We start from the raw sequence: 21,598 nt of genomic DNA on the forward strand, positions 1-21,598 counted from the left end.
TTTTTTTTGAGACACAGTCTCTGTCACTCAGACTGGAATACTGTGGCACAATCTCAGTTCACTGCAACCTCCACCTCCTGGGTTCAAGAAATTCTGGTGCCTCAGCCTCCCAAGTAGCTGGGATTATAGGTGCATGCCACCACACTTGACTAATTTTTTGCATTTTTAGTAGAGATGAGGTTTCACCATGTTGCCCAGGCTGGTCTTGAACTCCTGGCCGCAAGTGATCCATGTGCCTTGGCCTCCCAAAGTGCTGGGATTACAGGGATAAGCCACCGTGCCCAGACTGAGTACATTAATTAAACACTACAGGCCAGGCGTGGTGTAATCCCAGCACTTTGGGAGGCGGAGGTGGGTGGATCACCTGAGCTCAGAAGTTTGAGACCAGCCTGGTCAACAGATGGTGAAACCCTGTCTCTACTAAAAATACAAAAATTAGCTGGGCGTGGTGGCGCATGCCTGTAGCCCCAGCTACTTGAGAAGCTGAAACAGGAGAATCACTTGAACCCAGGAGGTGGAGACTGCAGTTTGCCGAGATTGTGCCACACTGCACTCCAGCCTGAGCAACAAAGCGAGACTCCGTCTCACAAACAAACAAACAAACAAAAAACAAAACAAAAAAACACTACAGTTCATGCTCTTTATTAAAAACTGAGGGCACTGCAGCCTAGAAAACTCTGTTAAATTAAAAATAAAAATCAACTACATAAGTATAGAAAAGTAAGCACTTTAAAGTCACTTAATGTGAGAAGATGGTTTTAGATCATCACAAGCTCAATAAGAATCAACAATGTAGTTTTTCTCCCCCAATAAGCTAATGTAATTTTAGGTTGAATTAGAAGTACATATTCTATTCTATAAACTGCATAATAATCTCAATCTCCTTTCACTTTTCTGACCATATTTAGACTACTGTGACCTGCTCTGTGCAACACAATTAGAGGGTCATTGATAATCGGAACCTATCAAGAAGAGGGCAGTGAAAGAATACTGTATTATGTTGAAGGAGGAATTGAAGGGAAGGAAGGCATTTAGCATATTGGAAAAAAATAGCAAGAGGACCCCAAACCTGTCTGAATTTGCAAGGGTTTAATATTAAAAAGGTGACAGTACTTATTTTATGTGACTACATATTGTATGCCCCCGCCCCCACAAAAGCAGAAATAAGACAAACGGGTAGAAGCTTTAGGATGGCAGATTCATAGCAGTTTAATATGAGAAAGAACTTCTAACAGAGCTGGCTGGAAAGGGAACAGGTTGTTTTTTAGTGTGTATTAATGGTGGAAATCACAGGGAATTTTCAAAATGGATGACCTTTGTAGTAATGATGGAGTTTGAATTCGGTAAGGGTTGAATTAGATGACTTTTAAGATCCTTCCATTTCTAAAATTTACGATTCTGTGACCCAGAAAGCCTAACAGTTCTCCAACACCAGAAAGCATGAAAGCTGGAAACCAGATTTAAAAAAGAGCAGCCAGCCAGCCAGTCAGGAGGAAGGTCATGCGTACAGTAACATATTTAACATCTGATTATCTTTCAGTCTACCTATCATCATTTAACTCTGATAGACCATGAAGTACAACACTCTCACTGACTTACCACATCCATAGGTGCCCTGACTTATTTCCAGATAACAATATCCATTATGCATAATTAGCTTCTTTATCTGACTCAAATCTGAAGAGCTAAAGATTTTTCTGGACATGATTTCCTGGATAGATGGTCAGCTAAGTTGTGTTTCAGATAGGAGGACCACTTAATTAACCAGGCGACACAGGTTATTTTAGTATATTAATCACTTCCCTAGGTAGGCAAGTCCTAAATCACCCTTTTCTCCTATATGAGGACACATGGAGCTACCGTTTTCTGTTTCCATGCTACTCTTTAATCTCTGTCAGCGTTGTACTTTTGAACTTCCACTTTGTCGCACTGCACTACACTATATGTACTAAGCATTCTATATGTTTGTAGAAGATTTTAGTAAATATGCACTTTCAAATGCTATATAACACATCTGCAACTTGTTTTGCAAACTAGGGGTCTGAAGTCTTTGGACAAGTCTGCATTCCACCACCTGTCATATGTGCTCCTTAACTTGGCTTCCAATCTCAAAGCTGCATTCACTTATTTTAAATCTTGAGGGGCAGCATAGGTGTTGACAATGTGTTACTTAGAATGTTCCAAGTATTCCCTGATCTCTGGGTCATTCCTGTCAAAACAGGAGTGTGACTACACAGTGACCAGGATGCAAGTTGATATTTTTGCTTCTAATCTGAGAAAAGAAATTGCTTCTGTGCAGATTAGTATCTCTAGGGTGACTTTGTTCTAAATGCTAATATCTTATTCTAAATATCATCAATTGTCAAATATCTTTGGAATAAAATTCTGCAAAAAAAAGTACATACTTCAGAATTTCTAAATAAAAAATATCAAAGCATCTCTTTATGATTTAAATTGTAAATAGGAGCTTTGCTGTTTGCTTTTGTTTTTATTATGATGGAAACAGGACGTTGAGAAAATTTCCTTGAGATTAGATAATGACATTATTTTAAACTTTTTACTCTCTGGGAAAAAACATTCAAATAATAAAATTCAAAAAAATGTCAGGCATATTTTGAATAATATATCTTTGAATAATTCGTATGCCTTTAAAGTAAGACAAAACAGGGTAGAATAATGACTTATTTTTGTCTTCACCACTAAGAAGGAATTAGTAGTTCCTAATAGGAACTCTAACTTTGATAAGCATTAATTTCCCCTATCAAATTATATTTTATAGAGGTTACCTGCATCTAGTTGTCCTTGCCCATTTGGACTTCCTAGATCAGTGGTTACAACACAGAAAAAGATCTCAAAATCTTGGAGCTTTCTAACTTCCTAAGAAAAGATGAAGAAAAAGCAGAATTCTGTACAGAGAGCATGTATCATGCCATATTAATGGGTAAAGAAAGCCGGTCTACTGGTGGGAACTAATTAAAACTAGGATAACCAACGGACAGTGTTTAAGAACACTCCTTGTAGGTGAACAACTCTATGATCATTATGTAACCCTAGGCAAGATATTCAACTCCTCAATCATTACTGTAAAATAGGAATCACCATAGTTCCTACCTCATAGGATGGCTGGGAAGATCGTAGGAAATAATGCACATAAAAGACTTAGTAAATCCTCAATGAAAGTCCAGTCAGGATAGGCCTTGATTTAACAAAGAAATAATTCAGGTACAGAACTAGTTACTCTCTGTCATAAAGTAGGTCTGGCTGTTAAGGTTTACTGGAGCTAATTGGCTAGCAGGAGGATTGTCTATGTTGGGAGTAGACAACAGTTGACAGGGAAATTTTCAAAGATGTGTTCAACGAATTAAGCTTAACTTTGGTGGGTATCAATTAGCTAAAGGCTTCTAATCTACTGGATAAGCAACAGCATCTGGACTTTTGAGACAGTGTGTCTCTAGACTGTAGAGGGCCTTCCTGTTGACAGCAGGGCCCAAGTGACTGAGGATATGGGAAAAGAATATGAGCCTTGAGAAAGATGGGCCCTGCAGGAGTACTTGCCCTGGCCCTGGGGCTCCAGCCTACCTGTTTGTTCACTGGTTCATTCATTCACTCAAAAATGTTTTTTAGAGGCCCATCTGTGGAAGATACTGCTCTAGATGCTGCAATAACCAGTAAGTATAGAAGAAAGAAAGGGTTCCAGTACTCTTAGAGCTTACACTCTGCTAGGAAAAGAAAGACAACAAACCAAAAAACAACCAAATCAAATAGGACTAAGTGTTGTACAGAAAATAAAAATAAAGTAGTATGTTAGAGAGGACTAGGAAACAACAGTAGACTGGGTGGTGAAGGAAGGCATCTCTGAAGAGGGGACGTTTAATGACAAGAAAAGGAGCCAGCTGTGCAAAGATGGGGGCAGAACTTTTCAGGCAGCAGCACCGTTGGTTCAAAGGCTCAAAGGTAGGGTAAAGTTGGCACATTCAAAACCAAAAGGCCAGTGTGGCTGGAAAGTACTGGCAGGACTCGGAGGTCAGACAGGAAGGCAGGAGGCAGGCCATGTAAGGCTTCACACACCAAAGTAAACGGTTGGGGGTTTCTTTTAGGTGCTCTGGAAAACCTATGGAGGGGAAGTGAATGATCAAATTTCTGTTTTGAAGATCACTCTGGCTGCTCTGTGTAAGAATGAACTCTAGGGGACAAGGATGGAAAGACACTGGGCAGGGAGGGTGAAGTGCTAATCAGAAAACTTATCTGCGGACAAAGGCACTGCAGCAAGAGAAAGAGGCTGTGCTGGCATGCCACACACCCGGCAGCCAGATCTAACACCACTGATAAAGCTGTCTGTCTTGGTCAGAATTCACTCAGGACCATGGTAGAGTCAAGCTTTGCTATACTGCCCGCATTCTTCTCGGTTTAACAAACAGTTCATTCAGGAACAGAACCACTCCTTCCTGTCAGAATTGTTGGAGGTCTAGCTGTAAGGTGGTCTGGGTGGGTAAACTGAATTGGCAGGATTGTATTCTTATGAAGGCAGAAAGCAGTTGACAATGTTTTCAAAGATGTGCAGTGGGATCTGGGGAAGCAAACCTTTTTTATTTTCTACAACAATGCGTACTCCTCCATTTGCTTGTTTATGTATGTGTATATTAGTCTGCTTGGGCTGCTATAACAAAATACCACAGATTGGGTGGCTTAAACAACAGAAATTTATTTTCTCACAGTTATGGAGGCTGAAAGTCCAAGATCAAGGCTTGGGCCAATTCAATTTCTGGTGAAGGCTGTCTTCCTGGCTTGCAGAGGCTGTGACCTCATGTGGCCCTCTCTCACTGCATGCACATGTGGAGTGTTCTTTCATGTTTCGTCCTCCTTTTATGAGGCCACCAATCTCACTGGATTAGGGCCCCAACCCTTACACCTCACTTAACCTTTATTACTTCCTTACAGGTTCAATCTCCAAATACAGTCACATTGGAAACTTGGGCTTCAACATATAAATTTTGGGGGGATAAAATTCTGTACATAACAAGGTGTTATTACCATATGAATGCCTGTTTGCACGCAAATGTTCAATTTATTTGAAACATGTACTAGTCACACATTATTTGCCAAGCAGATACTCAGGAGATGAAAAAGAAATCAGTGACCTTAAGGAGGTTAGAGTCTAGCAGGAAAGACAACCATAATGAAATGAAATACACTAGTGGTATAGGTAAATGTAAAGAAATTCTAATAGGAAAGAAGTATCAAGGAACTCTCGGGAAAAGAGCTGAAATTTATGTTAAGTTTTGTAGAATAAGCTGGAAGTCACCAGTGAGGCAGACAAGAATATTCAGACCCACCCCAAAATACAAACTGTGAAAAAGGTGTTCCTCTGACTATCCTAGTCTAAAGATATTTATTCTTTTACTGAGTTTCAAGAATGATCATTGTTTGCACAGTTCATTTGGCCACTAAAGAAGTAATGCTCTGAGACTGGACTCTCGTTGTTGCCTGAAACTATAATTGAAATCTTTTGTTATCAACACCTTTTAATGATTAAATTTCTTGTTTACTAACTAGAAACTAAGTTTTTCCATGGTGAATATCTGATGAATCCTTTGACAGAGTATATCAGTAAATGAACGTTGGTTTAATTTGGTAAGATTGAAGGAAATAAAAGAGAATGTTTAGCTGTGAGAATTAGCAGCAGTGTAATCTGGTTTCAATTCCTCGTAACCAGGTTATTACTGGTTAATTTTTCTGCATCTCACTTTGTCAAAAGAGATGGTTGACTAGATATCTATGGTTCTTACAAAGTCTAAAGCTTCATGAACATATTAGTTCAATCTCTAATTCAGCAACCCCATCTAATTAGGGTTGATCTTAAGGTTTCCACCCTTTACTAATTTTTATAGCCTCCTTTCCCTTCCTGTTTGAATTTTATGTAAGCAATTAAAAGGCCATAAAAATTCATTCAATATTATATAACATAAAAGGGAGAAGGGAGGGATAAACTAAAAAACATTCAATTTCAATCCTTAAAGTTTACATTTTAACCTTAAAATACAGTTAACATCTAGGTTAACATCCAGTACAACATAGCTAATTGTTCTACTTCAAGTAAACTCTATGGAAGACAAGGACAGATAATACTGGCAAGCCAATTAAAGAATACTCACCTTTGCTTTCTGGTGATTAGATTTATATATACGTTAAACATCTCACAACATAGTATTTATATTTAAACAAAAAAGCACTCCAAATATACACAGACTGCTAAAATATGAAGCATGCAAATCAGCACTTTCTAGTTTATAACAAAACTTTATCTTAAATGAACAAGAGGGTTAAGAAACAACCTGATTAAAATATTTCTATAACAATTCCAAAAAACACTAGTTTAGCAATTATAAAAAAAAATGGTTCCATTTGAAAAGTGGTTACAGTTTTAACTTTACAGTCACAAACTCTTTTGTTGAATTACATTAAATAAATTGGTTGCTAAAAACTAGTGCTTGCAAAAGTAATTCTAATGCCCAAGTATGGGACAGGCTTCATGACCACAAAACTATGCCAGCTCTACCTTTTAAATAGACTTTGCCAAAATGAGTGTGTTATTAGCCAGGCTTGGCTGAAACAATCCATTGCCCACAAAGCTACTTTAATGTACTGTCTCTATTGAAAATCACAGTAATCCAACAATACATTACGATACTTTCCCATCACTGCAGCAATTCCCACCACAGGCAACACTTTGTCTCCAACAAAGAAGCCTCACATTCTACGTCTGCAGAAACCCCAATCCTGACTAGTACTGTATGGCTGCCAAGAGGAACATCTGTGTGCTCAACAGTACACAAAACTGGCTCTTTTCTTTTTTTCTTTCTTTTCCTTTCTTTCTTCTTCTTTTTTATTTCCTAGACAATAAACTGTGTGATTGCTTGGTAAGGAAATGGTCTTTCATTCTCTTCCTCTTCCCTTTTATTTGTTTGTTTGTTTAACACAACAGTCAAACAACTACATCTGCCATCCACCATCACTTTAAGGCCAAACCCTGAAAACAAAGTAAAGTTTATTTTCAGATTTCATATAAGCTTAGATTTCTGATTAGCTGAAGAGGGTTGACTTTAAAGATGAAGACTCCTAAAGGCATATTAATAAAAAGGAGCTATCCAATTCTGAGAATATTCTAGAATGTCATTTATATTTGTAGAGTGATAAATCCAAACAAAACACTAAATGGCAATATAATTCTTGAGAGTAAAGAAGTTATAAACTAAATGTTCCCTGTAGAATATTTACAATGTAAGTCAGTATTTCTATACAAATATTACATTTTTGTATTTTATACCAAGAAAGACTTGTCTGTTATGTTTACTCAAAGTAATAATTTTGCTTAAAGAAGTAAAATAAATTGAGGCTTAAGAGACAAATGGACAAAGAGATTACTAGGAATTCACCAGAGAAGAATGACTTATAAACATTCAACCTTAATCGGCTCCCTAGACAAAAGAAAAAAAAAATCCTCTAGTTCACTGACAATCACAAAAATGCAAATTGTCTAGATACTTTTCCTATTAATATGATTAATATAAAAAAACAGAGGGGCCAGGTGTGATGGCTCATGCCTATAATTCAAGCACTTTAGGAGGTCAAGGTGGGAGGACTGCTTGAGGCCAGGAGTTTGAGATCAGCCTGGGCAACACAAAAAATTTAAAAATTAGCCAGGCATGACGGCATGCTCCTGCAGTTCCAGCTACTTGGGAGCTGAGGTGGGAGGATACTTTGAGCCCAGGAGTTCGAGTTCATACAGTGAGCTATGATTGTGCCACTGCATTCCAGCCTGGGTGACAGAGTAAGATCTTGTCTCAAAAAAAAAAAATTAAAAATTAATAAACTAAAAACCTACCCATGTTTGCAAAGAAATGGGCTAGTTGAGATTTTAAATTAGCACTACCCTTTCTAAAAGTGAATGATTTAGTAATATGAATGTTTTATACCAATTTGTCCAGAAATTCAGAAATTCTACTCATTGGATTTTATCCAATACAAGTAAAAAGAGATGGGCATAAGAATGTTTACTATACTTTATTTAAAACAGAAACAATTTAGAACAACCTAAATATCCAACTATAGGGGATTGGTTAAATAAATTATGATGTCTCTACAAGGAATACTATACAACCAAAAGATGTTTAATATGTAACAAAATGTTCACTATATAGTTAATAAACAAAAATATTAGGTTACAAAATACAACATATGATGGCAACCCACCTTTTAAAAAATCTGTGCTTGCTTAGAGAAAAGAAAAACATTAATAGTACTATCTCATGAGGGTGTGATAACATATTTCTCTATTTTTTAATCAACAACCTCTTACTTCTGTTTTTTGTTGTTGTCGTCGTTGTTTTTCTTTTTGAGACAGGAGTCTCACCCTGTTGCCCGGGCTGGAGTTCAGTGGTGCTATCCCAGTTAACTGCAACCTCTGCCTCCCGGGTTCAAGCGATTCTCCCACCTCAGCCTCCTAAGTAGCTGGGATTACAGGCACCTGCCACCGTGCCCCGCTAATTTTTGTATTTTCAGTAGAGACGGGGTTTCACCATGTTAGCCACCCTGGTCTCAAACTCCTGACCTCAAGTGATCCTCTCACCTTGGCCTCCCAAAGTGCTGAGATTACAGGTGTGAGCCACCTCACCCGGCCACAAGCTCTTAGTTTTATAATGAGAAAAAACCCTGCATTATTGCCTCTTAGAACAGACAGGAATTTATTATCATTGAGGAAAGAAAGCATAACTCATTTCTTCTCAAAAGTTACATTAATGTTTTCCTAGGTTTTCAAAACTTGTTCCCTCGAAAATCATGTAAAATTTTACCAAAAAAACTGTAATAAGAAACAAATAGGAAGATGTAGTCAATGCAATAATTTGAGGGACTGGGGGGAGAAAAATCTTAGATGTATCACTTTAAGTTGTAGTAGGCAACCACAAAATTACAGCTCAAAAAGTTTCATGAAGATAAAGCTATAGCTTAGTGATACTGATTTTCAATGCCTGAAAAAACACATCATACGAAATACACCTCTAATTTTCAGTAGGTCGCAATATAAACAACAAATAACTAAAATGTGTGTAATTGTGTGTGCTTTTTATGTGTGCAGTTACCAGTAGAAGTGGAATAGAAAATAATGAAGTTTTTATTTTTTAAATCAAAAACAATGCAGACTTTCTTTTTATCTTTCATAGTGTGATACTACCTTACACTATATCAAACTGGATTGGTAAGGAAATCACTTTTCTGGTTTTCTTTTTAAAGAATGAAAAGGTATTCCCTGATACTTTATTTTGCATATGTTTGTAAAGCAGCTGTTAAATAAATGAGAGACATAGGGCTGTACTCTATTAAGTGACACCAGCTAGTTACATGGTATTTAAGAAGGTTCACTGAAAAAGCAATAAAAAGTATACTGGTTTCTGATCTGGATTTCTCCTCCCTGTACACAATCAGAGTTCATGTTATATTTTTAAAGAAGTATTTTCCTAGAAGCTGAGTAATTCATCTTTTTTGGGTGGAAGTGTGTGTGCTCGCTGGTGTACAACTATTGTTCATAAATAAAACTTAAGGTAGAAGAGTAAATTCAGTATGTGAAGACGTGTCAACAAATAAGGAAACTTCTGAAGGATGCACAGATTCCTTCTGATTCAATTGCTGAATAAACATACTTTGGGGAAGTGATCACCTATCAAGTGAAATCTGAGTGCTATATTAAAAAGACATAGGTGGGGGCACGCTCCTATTTGCCACACATCGTGTTTTGCACTTTACATGTTATTTCATTTCTCACACAAACAACTTTAGAAGAAGCATTACTATCAGCATATTCCAAGTGAAAAGCTTTCCCAAAGCCATAAAGCTAGTAAATAGTAGAGGCAAGATTCATACCCTGTTCTCTCTGATTGTGGCCTGTGCTTTTTTTTTTTTTTCTCCAAACCATGCTATTAAATTAAGAAAAGTAGAAAAACTGAATGTTAAAATTAAGGTTTTAAAGCTCATTCTTTTTGGTAAAAAAAATAAAATTGAGATACCTTATGGTTGAAGTTTTAGTAGGGAATGCCACCAGATTAAACAAAACAAAACAAAACAAAAAAAACCCTTACTGTTGCCAGTGTTTTCCCTTCCCTCAAAGACACTGGCAAAGGGCATCTGTTTAGAGAGGTTAGAGCCAAACCAAGTGTTCCACAGAAGAGTATCTGTACATAATGGAAACTTCTGTTGCAGGTCTGTCAAAAAGGTACCTTAGACTGTCAAATATACAGACCAAATTGCTTTCTAGAGAAGTTGGACTATAGGTTCAGTGATACAAATGAGTTCTCTGTTGAAGGAGCCCTGATTTGATCGAACAAATAAATGAAAAAGAAACATAAAATCTTTACATAAATTTACAAATATTTATTAAGCAAAATCAAATATTTAACATAAAATCTGCAGATAGGGGATTCCTTGGATGTGCTGAGCTGGCTACGGAAGTCTGGTGACAGCTTCGCTTCTAGTTTCTGTCAACATGCACTAGCAATCATGTTTTCAGAGATACCTACTGAAAGATCAGGGCGTCTCTCCAAACTCCTTAAGACTGGGTTTAGTTACCTTACCCAACTTTCACTAATGATTTTCATCCTTCCCTTTAGAATGATTTTGCTCACATTGAAAAAACATCTCTAGTGGTCACATCACATTCTTACTCATTTGAAAGCAGGACCAACACTCCTCTGATAAAGTCATTGCTTGCCAAGGAGCACACTGATTCTTTAAGTCTCATCATGGTGCAGTAATGCAATCAAACATTTTCTAAGCCATCAATCAGCCCATTATTTAATCCTTTTCTGGCATAGTGGTTCTAAAGCAGAAAATACACCCAGTTAGTGTTGCCTATAACATACATACTTCCTTGCCTTTTTAAGGTCATTATGAACATAACTGCATTTTAAAATTTACTGCACAAGCCACGTTGTGATTGAAAAAAAAAAAAAAACTAATCAGCCTGGTCTCAATCATCCATTAAGAAAAATCTACTATTAAATATTCCAAAATAGAACTTTCTTTTAAAGAGTGTAATTTTTAGTTTTCTGGCCTCTTTCCACAATGTACTTGCCTCCCAGGTACTTGCCTCAATTTCCGATATGGTTTTTAGAAGAAAACCACTTCTAATCTCCTCTTAGCTGAGAAGCCAAATAAGCTTATGAAGAAATATATGTCAGCCGGGCGTGGTGGCTCACACCTGTAATCCCAGCACTTTGGGAGGCCGAGGCAGGCAGATCATAAGGTCAGGAGATTGAGACCAGCCTGGCTAACACAGTGAAACCCTGTCTCTACTAAAAATATAAAAAATTAGCTGGGCGTGGCAGCGGGCACCTGTAGTCCCAGTTACTCGGGAGGCTGAGGCAGGAGAATGTCATGAACCTGGGAGGCGGAGCACGCAGTGAGCTGGGATCACGCCATTGCACTCCAGCCTAGGTGACAGAGACTCCGTCTCAAAATAAATAAATAAATAAATAAATAAATAAATAAATAAATAAATAAAGGTATGTATGTATGTATGTATGTATGTATGTATGTATGTCAGGAGAGGCTGATGAACCTCTTTATGAGGGCTAGAAGCAATGTTTCTTCATTTTTCACATTTGAAGTACCCGGGGGATATGTTGAAAGCTGATTTCTGGGCCTCATCCCCAGATATTCTGATTACTTATACTAGGGGTAAGATTAATGAATTGCATATTGAGCAAAAATCTCTGGTAAGAAGATATCAGGTTTTAAAACAGGTTTCATGGCCACTGCTTTTAGAACTCCATCTTACTTTCAGGTTCTCTGCTCTGTTCTGGAGAGCTGTTATTATAGGATTCTTATCCTAGATGAATGAGGCATTATTGTACATATCATCTGGTCCTTTCGTTTAAAATTCATTAAACATTTTTCATAATGCATTTGTGAGTGAAGTGAACTCCTTTACTGTTCCAGGAAACGAAGTGTCGTGAGGGCTGGTAGGAAATGATTTTTAAAAGTTTCTCTTACCAAATTTGTTTCTGACATTAGTCTTACAGGCTGGGGTATAAATTCCAAATCTAGAAAGAAGAAATGATTAAGAAGTTCTGCCTTTATTGTATAGCAAGAGAAACTATACAGCAGAATCTTTCTTTTTTCACCATCTCCAAAGGTGGCTTGTAGCTTTCCCACAGTATCCGGTTGCTGTCTAGATACACACACAACCTAGGTGATAATTCACTTAGATTTAAACTACTTTTTTCAAAGCCAACTTTTCCAAACAATGCATCATCTACATTTTAAATGCTGGGTGAAATTCTACCACCACTCCTGAAAAAAGGGACAAGGAGGTGTATTGTACTAGACAAATGAAATGAAGAAAAGTATTGATAGAACAAGCAATCTATAGTACCCCTGGGGTAGAAAGCACTGTTAAAACAGTTTTCTCACAGATGAAAAAGCAATGAAGCATGCAACACTGATTTTTATTTCATTAGTTTTTGGACCTAGGTATTGAAATACCTAAAAGGAAGCCATCATTTAAAAATAATTATAATCCCTTTTTCCCACCAATAGACAAACTAGTGATATAAGCCTATGCTTAAAAATAAAAGCACTTGGGAGCCCCGGGCAGGAGGATCACTTGAGGCCAGGAGTTTGAAACCAGCCTGGGCAACCTAGCAAGACCCTATTTCTACATAAAATTAAACATAAATACATAAATAAAGTTAAAATTTTAAATCAGATTAGTGAGATTCCAGTCTCAATTCTATGAAAGATCTGTCTTTAAGAAAACGTGAGACATAATCTTAATCACTTGAAAGGATATATGAAAATCCTCAAATCTTCTAGACCTTCCTTGATTCCAAATGTGGTATTACAACATCTTGATCCATTCATTGTTCAGTCTCCTGCTATTCTTCCAGATCACCAACTGAAGAAAGTGTTCCAAATGGCAAAAAGATGTAACTATATTATTCTCAATATTCTCTGTATATAACATTTTGTGTTGTACAATCTTAAAGCCAGACAGAGATCTTCAGCTCATTTCCCCTGCTTAAATAATTATTGATAAGAAAGATGTCTGCAGAACAAAACATAGTATAAAAATTATATTCTCAGAGGTCTCTGAGAAGTCACTTAGTCAAATTTCCTGCCCCTAGTCCTCCTTAATCAACATGCTGCTTATAATGAAATAGAGTTCTTCCAAGATTTTATGCTCAATTATTTTGTCAAATTAGCTAGCATGAACTAATGAGCTGGAAATGAATTTGAGAAGTTCAGTTTTAAATGCTGAAAAGTTTAATTCACTCTCAAAGACAAAGCAGTTGTAATGAAAGAGAAAACTGTTTCAATAATTTATTTAGATCTAAAGAGAAGGTAGGTATGTATATTTTCCACTGCATTATCCATCGTAAGAACTTGTGACAAATATTTTAAATTAGGGAGAAAAGGATTAAGATGAAAAAAAAATTTTTTTTTATGTTCATGCTTATACTACTGATTACTGTGACCAGTTGCTGTGAAAGGTAAAGCATAGTATGTGCATTTAACTTAACGTAGTAAGATGGTAAGGGAATTTGTTGATGAGGTTAAGGAAGCTAAATAAGATAAGGCACCTGGAGATCTGAGACTCAACCTAGATCCCCTAGTGGCATGCAAAGTCTCTTACTGAGGGGACAAGACAACTGAACACAATAAAGTTAAAACTGCAGGGTAAAAAAAGAAAACTTCTGACTTGCTCAAGCAGGTTCACTGCAATATTTTAGTCCAAGAGGAAAGTGGAATAGTAGATGGCAACCAGGACTGCACTGACTCTCCACTGCTGATCCAGGCCGCATTCAAGGGAGTGATACATTTGGAAGCAGCACAGTACTTTGGGGTGAAAATAAAGTCACAATTTCAAGAGATTCAAAAATTGCCATGAGCATAAAACAGTGCTTTATAGCTACCTCAAGATGGCTGTTTCAAGAACTATGTTCAAAATGAAGCCATGATGACATCTCTGGGATTTTGAAGATGAGTCTCAAAATCTCAGAATGTTATCCCCAAATTTCTGACTAAATGACCCAACTTCAGGCAATATTTGTATCCATGTGATTCCATAAAACTAGCTTCTTTCATGACATTTCTATAAATAAAGCTGAGAAGACCAATTCTAGAAGTCTGAAGTCAGAGTTGTTATGGGTCAGTGTGAATTTACCCAACAGTTCTTATGAATACCAATGTTTTCATTGACTTGATCACAGTTGATCTCTAGGAAATGGGAGACTACTATTGGTGCACTTTTATCATTTAAAGTTAACTAAACTGGTCTTGAGATTGCTTTAGATACTAAATAAAAATTAAATATTTTAAAATTCTCTAACAGCTTATTACAACTTAGCTAAGAAAAAAATTCATGTTGTCTACAGATAAAAGAAATTTTGAATATGTGGCCGGCCCCAAGAAGGGGAAATTCTAAAAAATAAAAAATAAATTTTAAAAAAGATTGAAGCAAACTCAGTCAAAACTACTTCAATATCCTTCCATTAATTATCTATATGTTTAGGAGGAATCAATCATTGTATTTCACTCCAAGTGGTCAGGATCTAAGATTAAAAGACCACCACCCCCCCCCTGCCTTTTCATACTTCTGTTAAGTTTTGTTGTTAATACCAAGAGCTCTTCCCCCAGCTGTGAAGTCAGTCCAGCAGCTGCATTAGCAAACCATGCCAATCCTACACCAATATATAAAGACAGCTGCCTTGCCTGTCCTTACAGATGAAAGAAGAGTGCTAAAAGCCTAGAAAAATCTTTAGTACTGGCAATGGCTATGAAGGCAGCTGCTTGCCTGTCATACTTCAGAGTATGCTATGTGACAATAGCTACAAGAGCCAAAGAATGAATACAACTAATTTCTAACAGTAATACATTATATTTCCAAATTGTTTTCATCACAAAATATTGCATTTTTTTGATACTTTCAGCTTTAGATTCCTCAGCATTCTACACAGAGAAGCAAAACCTTACTCCTATGTAAACAATCATGATTTCTAGTTTCAGTAAATTAAGCAATAAAGAATCTTGGAGATTTGGGCTCCAAAATTCAAGTCACAAACAGCAACTGATTTTCTAACATGAACACTGTTATAATGTTTTTATATTAAACACGGTTATAACGTTTTAATGTGTTTTTACTTCAGATAATCTGAGACTCATACCAGGATACAACTGAATTTGAAGAGGATAGTAATTTGATGGAACTAACAATTGCAAGCAAGAGTGTTTCTGTTTCAATAAAATGCCCCTCCCCCTCTGCGTACATTCAATATGAATTCAAAGTCTAAATAGAGTTTATAAGCAGAATTGATATTAATATTTCTCTTTTAGGAAATGTTTTTACATCAACCAAAAATACTGACTATGCTCAATGATCAAGATGCCTGCAATTTACTCTGAAATACTTAAAATATACCAGTGTGATAGTATGATGTGAGCAAAAAAACCAAAGACACAATATAGGGAAAACTCCATTTTAGCCATAATAAAAATCCACATTCCAGATTTGGCCACTATAAGTGCCATTACTATTTGTATTTCAGCAGATAACTGACCCCTTGATAATCATCATATTGAATATCAGAAAAAATTTCATTGGTGAAAATAGTGGGCTATAACTACAATAATGAATATTAAAAATGGGGTTCCATTTGTGAAATAAAAAGCATTTAAGAAATATGATCTGGTTAAAAAGTATTTTAAAGATTTGACTCATCCTTTCAGAATCCAGTGGAGCATGGATGTTTTTTCCATATGGATGATGCCTTCCTTTAAGCTGAATATTCCAATATCCCACTGTGATATGTGGAAGACTCTGTTTGCCTATTGCTGGCTATGAAGGAAGCAGAATTCTCCTTTATATGACCCCTTTCCTGCAAGGTGGTGGTCAGAGCCTCTCTTAGGACTAAAGGATGGGCTTTCCTCAGGTTATAAGAACTATCTGTGCCTGCTTATTAAGATTTAGTTAATACATTTCTATATGGTATGTCTATATGTGCAGCAAAATTTGGTCTGAGATTTGCTTTCATGAGACCCTAATAATGAGGTTGTAAGAAATAGCTAGTCCTTATCTTTTTCAAATTTCTTTGGAGGCTATCACTATCTACCAAAACGAACCTAAAAGTAGGGCACAGCCACACTGGCTTAAGTCAATGTGGTAGTAGTAAGATATGCATGCATTGAACACTTAAGAATAATTCTATTTTAAGCCAGAAGTTTTTTTTTTTTTTTTTTTGAGACAAGGTCTCACTCTGTCACACAGGCTGGAGTGCAGTGGCACAATCTCATCTCACTGCAACCTCTACCCCCTCCACCCCCAGCTCAAGCAATCTTCCCATCTCAGCTTCCTGAGTAGCTGGGACCACAGGTATGCACCACCATGCCCAGCTATTTTTTTGTATTTTTAGTAGAGACAGGATCTCGCCATGTTGTCCAGGCTGGTCTCAAACTCCTGAACTCAAGTGATCTGCCCACCTCCCAAAGTGCTGGGATTACAGGCATGAGCCACCACACCCAGCCTAAAGCTATAATTTTTCTTTTTCTTTTTTAATTGTTACTTAGTTTTTATTTCATAATCATAAACTTAACTCTGCAATCCAGCTAGGCATGGGGGAGAACAAGGAAAACATGGAACCCAAAGGGAACTGCAGCGAGAGCACAAAGATTCTAGGATACTGCGAGCAAATGGGGTGGAGGGGTGCTCTCCTGAGCTACAGAAGGAATGGTCTGGTGGTTAAGATGAAACACAAGTCAAACTTATTCGAGTTGTCCACAGTCAGCAATGGTGATCTTCTTGCTGGTCTTGCCATTCCTGGACCCAAAGCGCTCCATGGCCTCCACAATATTCATGCCTTCTTTCACTTTGCCAAAGACCACATGCTTGCCATCCAACCACTCAGTCTTGGCAGTGCAGATGAAAAACTGGGAACCATTTGTGTTGGGTCCAGCATTTGCCATGGACAAGATGCCAGGACCTGTATGCTTTAGGATGAAGTTCTCATCTTCAAATTTCTCCCCATAGATGGACTTGCCACCAGTGCCATTATGGCGTGTGAAGTCACCACCCTGACACATAAACCCTGGAATAATTCTGTGAAAGCAGGAACCCTTATAACCAAATCCTTTCTCTCCAGTGCTCAGAGCACAAAAATTTTCTGCTGTCCTTGGAACCTTGTCTGCAAACAGCTCAAAGGAGACGCGGCCCAAAGGCTCGCCGTCGACAGCAATGTCGAAGAACACGGTAGGGTTGACCATGGCTAGTAGTACAGGACTTTCCTCGGCGGCAGCGTCTGCAAAGCCCTAAAGCTATAATTTTTCTAAACACAAAACTTCAAATTCAACATATGACTATTACTATCAAGAGGCATTTTAAAATATCAAGTTAGAATGATCTACATAGGAACATATAACTTTACATGCAACATATAAAACCTAAGTTTCAATAAAGCCAGTATGTAATTTTGGAAAGTCCTGGCAACCTAGTCATGAAAAGCCTTTGGATATCTGTTATAATTTATTAGGGAAAATATGCATATATAATAACTATACAGAGAGAACAACCAAAGGGATGCACCACAAGGCAGTGTATTTATAAATATAAATTTACTTCCTAAAATCCCTGGGCAATAGAACTGACAAGAACAAACAGCCCTGCAACAAACCTCAGTACACAAAGGCACCAGATGATAGAGACAGCATTTTACATTTGTGGAAAAAAAGAAGATATATTCAATAACTCACATTAGGAAAACTGGCTTTACATCCAGAAAAAAGAGATCAGACCCCCATAGCAAACCATATGCAACATAAGCTGTATCATGGGTACAGAGTTTCCTTTTGGAGTAATGAAAATGTTCTAAAACTGGACAGTGGTGATGGTTGCAAAACATTTTGAAAATACTAAATTTAAATACTGAATTTAAAATGGCAGAAATGGTTTTATGTTATATGTATTTTACCACAATAAAAACAATATGTGGCAGATATGTTACAGAAATTAAGTAATATTATTGGCATAAATGTAAAACCTCCTTAACTGTTAACATAATGAATTACTTCAAAATTTTCAAAACTGCGTAAGAAGAAAATGTATAATCTAAAAAGTTATGAGAAAATAAAAGGGTAAGCAAGTTCATTCAAGTAATCCTGTGCAAATTAGGATAAAAACAACTAATATTTACTGAGCATTTAATATGTGCCAAATACTATTTTAAGTTGTTATTCTAGATATTAACCCATTAAGTCCTGTCAACAAGCCTATAAGGTACATACTGTAAAGAGACTATTGAGAAATCCTAAAAACCACTAAAATCAAATTTGTGTTAGGGATCAATCCAAAAAAGCTAACAGTTTCAAGACCAATTTTTGCTTATGCAAGGTCCTTAAGATGTAAACCTAAAAATACTCCGTGATCTCAATGCCCATATAAAATACCAATTCCATGGCTATTTTCTAAATATTTCACAAATCCATTCCTTCCTTTACATCCCCAATACCACTGCCCAAAGCTAAATAATCAAAATGTCACATCTTGACTATGGCAATGATCTGTTATCTCTCTTCTGGGCTCATCTCATCCTTCTAAAAATCATCCATCTGAAAATCAGCACCCTTAAATCACTATTAATAAGTATATACTTGAAATAAAGAAGAAATAGATGCTGTAACACATGTTTTTTTCTTGTATGTACTAATGAAAGTACAAACAACCCTCCTAGCCAAAATAGTATGATTTATTTAATTGGAATCCAATTTAATGTTCACTCTGAGGTTTAAAATCTTATAGAAAAAGAACCAATTTACCAAAATTAGAGCTAGCTATTAAAAACATCACTCACTACATATTAAAACACATATTCTCTGTTCAAGATAGCTTACTTGGGGAAAAAAAATCTCTGGAATGCAACAAATAAACCATTATATGTACAATGATTATCTGAGTGGTAGGATTTTGTTCTTTTCGCTCCTGTGTGATTTCTAAATTTTCTAAAGTAAATTTTCTAAAGTAATTTCTAAATTTTTCTAACCTTTTCAGTATGGAAAAAAAAAACGCTTCTCAGCAAGTCATTAATTCTAGGTTTGCAAAATGATTATTTTTCTAACTAAAATAACAAGCGTTCGTATTTTATAAAGAATCATTGCAAATTAAGATACCAGAATGTTCCCTAAGTATTAAAAATCAGCTTAACAAACAAAAAAGAAAATCAGTAACTTGGTAGTCTTATAACAACAAAAAGTAACACTGTAGCCACTACATTTAGAAAACATAAGAAATAAGAAGCAAATACAAATTGGAAAGAGGTATGTTTTTCATTATTTACAGATTATTGTTTCCTTGAAAAATCCAAAATAATCAAAGTAATAACAAACCATAAATGTAATAAGGTAACTGGATACAAAACTAACCCACAAAAATCCAACAGTCTTCATATACATGAGCAAAAATTAGTATAAAGATGCAATAAAATACAGACAACATTGGCAATAACAACAACAATGAAAAGATAAAACACCTTAAAATAAACATAAAATATGTGCAAGAGCTTCATGGAAACCAACCAAAAAGTCCTGTAAAACCCTGATCTATATTGGCATCTTTCCATATGCCAATACCATACTGTATTATTACAATTTTACAATATGTATTGAAATCAGGTAAGAAACAATATTGTTTTGGGTATTTTAGGTCTTTTACCTTTTCGTATGAAATTTAAAATCAACTTACCAATTATTTTTTTTTAAACCTACTAGGATTTTTGACTGAGATTACGTTAAATCTATAGACTAATATGGAGAAAGCTGACATCTTAACAATATTGATTCCTTCTAATCATCTCTCCACTTATTTAGCTTTTGTTTAACTTCCTGTTGTAGTAATTCTGTAGTTTTCAGCACAGAGGTCTTACCTATCTTTTGTTAAATATATTAAGTAATTTTATGCTATTATATATAGTTTTAAATTTTTCCTTTTTTTTTTTTTTTTGAGACAGAGTCTCACTCTGTTACCCAGGCTGGAGTGCAATGGCGCAATCCTGACTCACTGCAACCTCCACCTCCCGGATTCAGGGGAATCTGCTGCCTCTGCCTCAGCCTCCTGAGTAGCTAGCACTACAGGTGTGCATCCCAACACCTGGCTAATTTTTTGTATTTTTAGTAGAGACAGGGTTTTGCCATGTTGGCCAGGCTGGTCTTGAACTTGACCTGAAGCAATCCACCCACCTTGGCCTCCCAAAGTGCTGGGATTACAAGTGTGAGCCACTGCGCCCAGCCAAATTTTTCATGTTTTAATAGTTTATGCTTGGTATGTAGAAAAATATTTGTTTCTTATACTAACTGTGTATCCCTAAACTCTGTTAAATGTACTTTTAGTTCTAATAAGTTTATTTGCCATCTGCAAATAAACTGTTTCACTTCTTCCTTTCTAATCTATGTATCTTTTATTACTTTTTCTTGCCTTACAACTCTAGCTAGCTATGACATCCAGTATAATGTAAGTAAAAAGTTAAAAAGAATGGACATCCATGCCTTATTTCTGATTTTAGAAAATATCAAGCCTTTCACAGCTGAGTTTGACGTTAATTTAAGGTGTTTTTTTTTTAAATGACCTCAAGCAGCTTAAGGAAGTTCTCTTTTATTCCTAGTTTGCTGAATTGTTTCTCATGAATGAGCATTGAATTTTGTGGAATGCTTTTTCTGCTTTCCTCATCGTATGGATTTTCTTTTTTTTTATATTAATATGATGAATTTCATTGAGTTTTTTTTTTCACAAGTTAAACCAAACTTACATTGCCAGGATAAACTGTACTTTGGTCATGATGTATTACACATTTTTCAAAAACTGTTTGTTGATTGTTACCATTTTGTTAAAGACTTCTGCATCTATGTTTACAATGTGTGTTGGTGTACAGCTCTCTTTTCTTGTGACACCTTTGATACTGATTCCTGATATTTACTTTCCATTATCATTATGAGTCAGTAAAGAGTGGGGAATTGAGTGGGATGGCTTGTGTTTACTCCTGTTTGACAATTATTCATAGAGTAAAAAATTTACATTAATGATTCAGTGTAGCTCAGTCTCTTTCACAGATCTTCTGCTTTTAAAACTAATCTGTGGCTTGGCGCTGTGGCTCACACCTATAATCCCAATACTTTGGGAGGCCGATGGGGATGGATCACAAGGTCAGGAGTTCAAGACCAGCCTGACAAGATGGTGAAACCCCCTCTCTACGAAAAATACAAAAAATTAGCCAGGCGCTGTGGCAGGCGCCTGTAATCCCAGCTACTTGGGAGGCTAAAGCAGGAGAATCGCTTGAACCCATGCGGCAGAGGTTGCAGTGAGCCGTGATCACGCCACTGCACTCCAGCCTGGGTGACAAAGTGACACTCTGTCTCTAAAAAAAAAAAAAAAAAAAAACTAATCCGCTTTTGGGCGAAGCCTAGTATTTAATAAAATATAATGGTGGGTGACAGGATCATTCCCATTAAGCAAAATTTTAGGGCCCTGTTTTTGCTTCCAGCATTCAATCAAACTACAAGAACTTGCATT

General features: G+C 36.4%; 2 protein-coding genes across 3 annotated transcripts in view; both read right to left on the reverse strand.

Moving 5' to 3' along the window:
• The window catches only part of MRPS28 (mitochondrial ribosomal protein S28), a 113,881-nt gene that overhangs the window by 8,086 nt on the left and 84,197 nt on the right, over positions 1-21,598 (reverse strand). The gene's annotated exons all lie outside the window — the stretch shown is intronic.
• On the reverse strand, positions 16,602-17,348 carry LOC105545998 (peptidyl-prolyl cis-trans isomerase A). The gene has a single exon (XM_011989078.1). It carries the CDS (start codon positions 17,305-17,307, stop codon positions 16,810-16,812), a length of 498 nt encoding a protein of 165 aa, XP_011844468.1. The 5' UTR covers positions 17,308-17,348; the 3' UTR covers positions 16,602-16,809.

This window comes from Mandrillus leucophaeus, unplaced genomic scaffold (genome assembly GCF_000951045.1).
Source record: "Mandrillus leucophaeus isolate KB7577 unplaced genomic scaffold, Mleu.le_1.0 Scaffold346, whole genome shotgun sequence".
In the NCBI taxonomy this organism is placed as follows: domain Eukaryota; kingdom Metazoa; phylum Chordata; class Mammalia; order Primates; family Cercopithecidae; genus Mandrillus; species Mandrillus leucophaeus.

What these genes read in the sequence shown, in the direction of transcription:
- LOC105545998 (XM_011989078.1), bottom strand. Translation starts at nt 17,307, where the DNA reads ATGGTCAACCCTACCGTGTTCTTCGACATTGCTGTCGACGGCGAGCCT.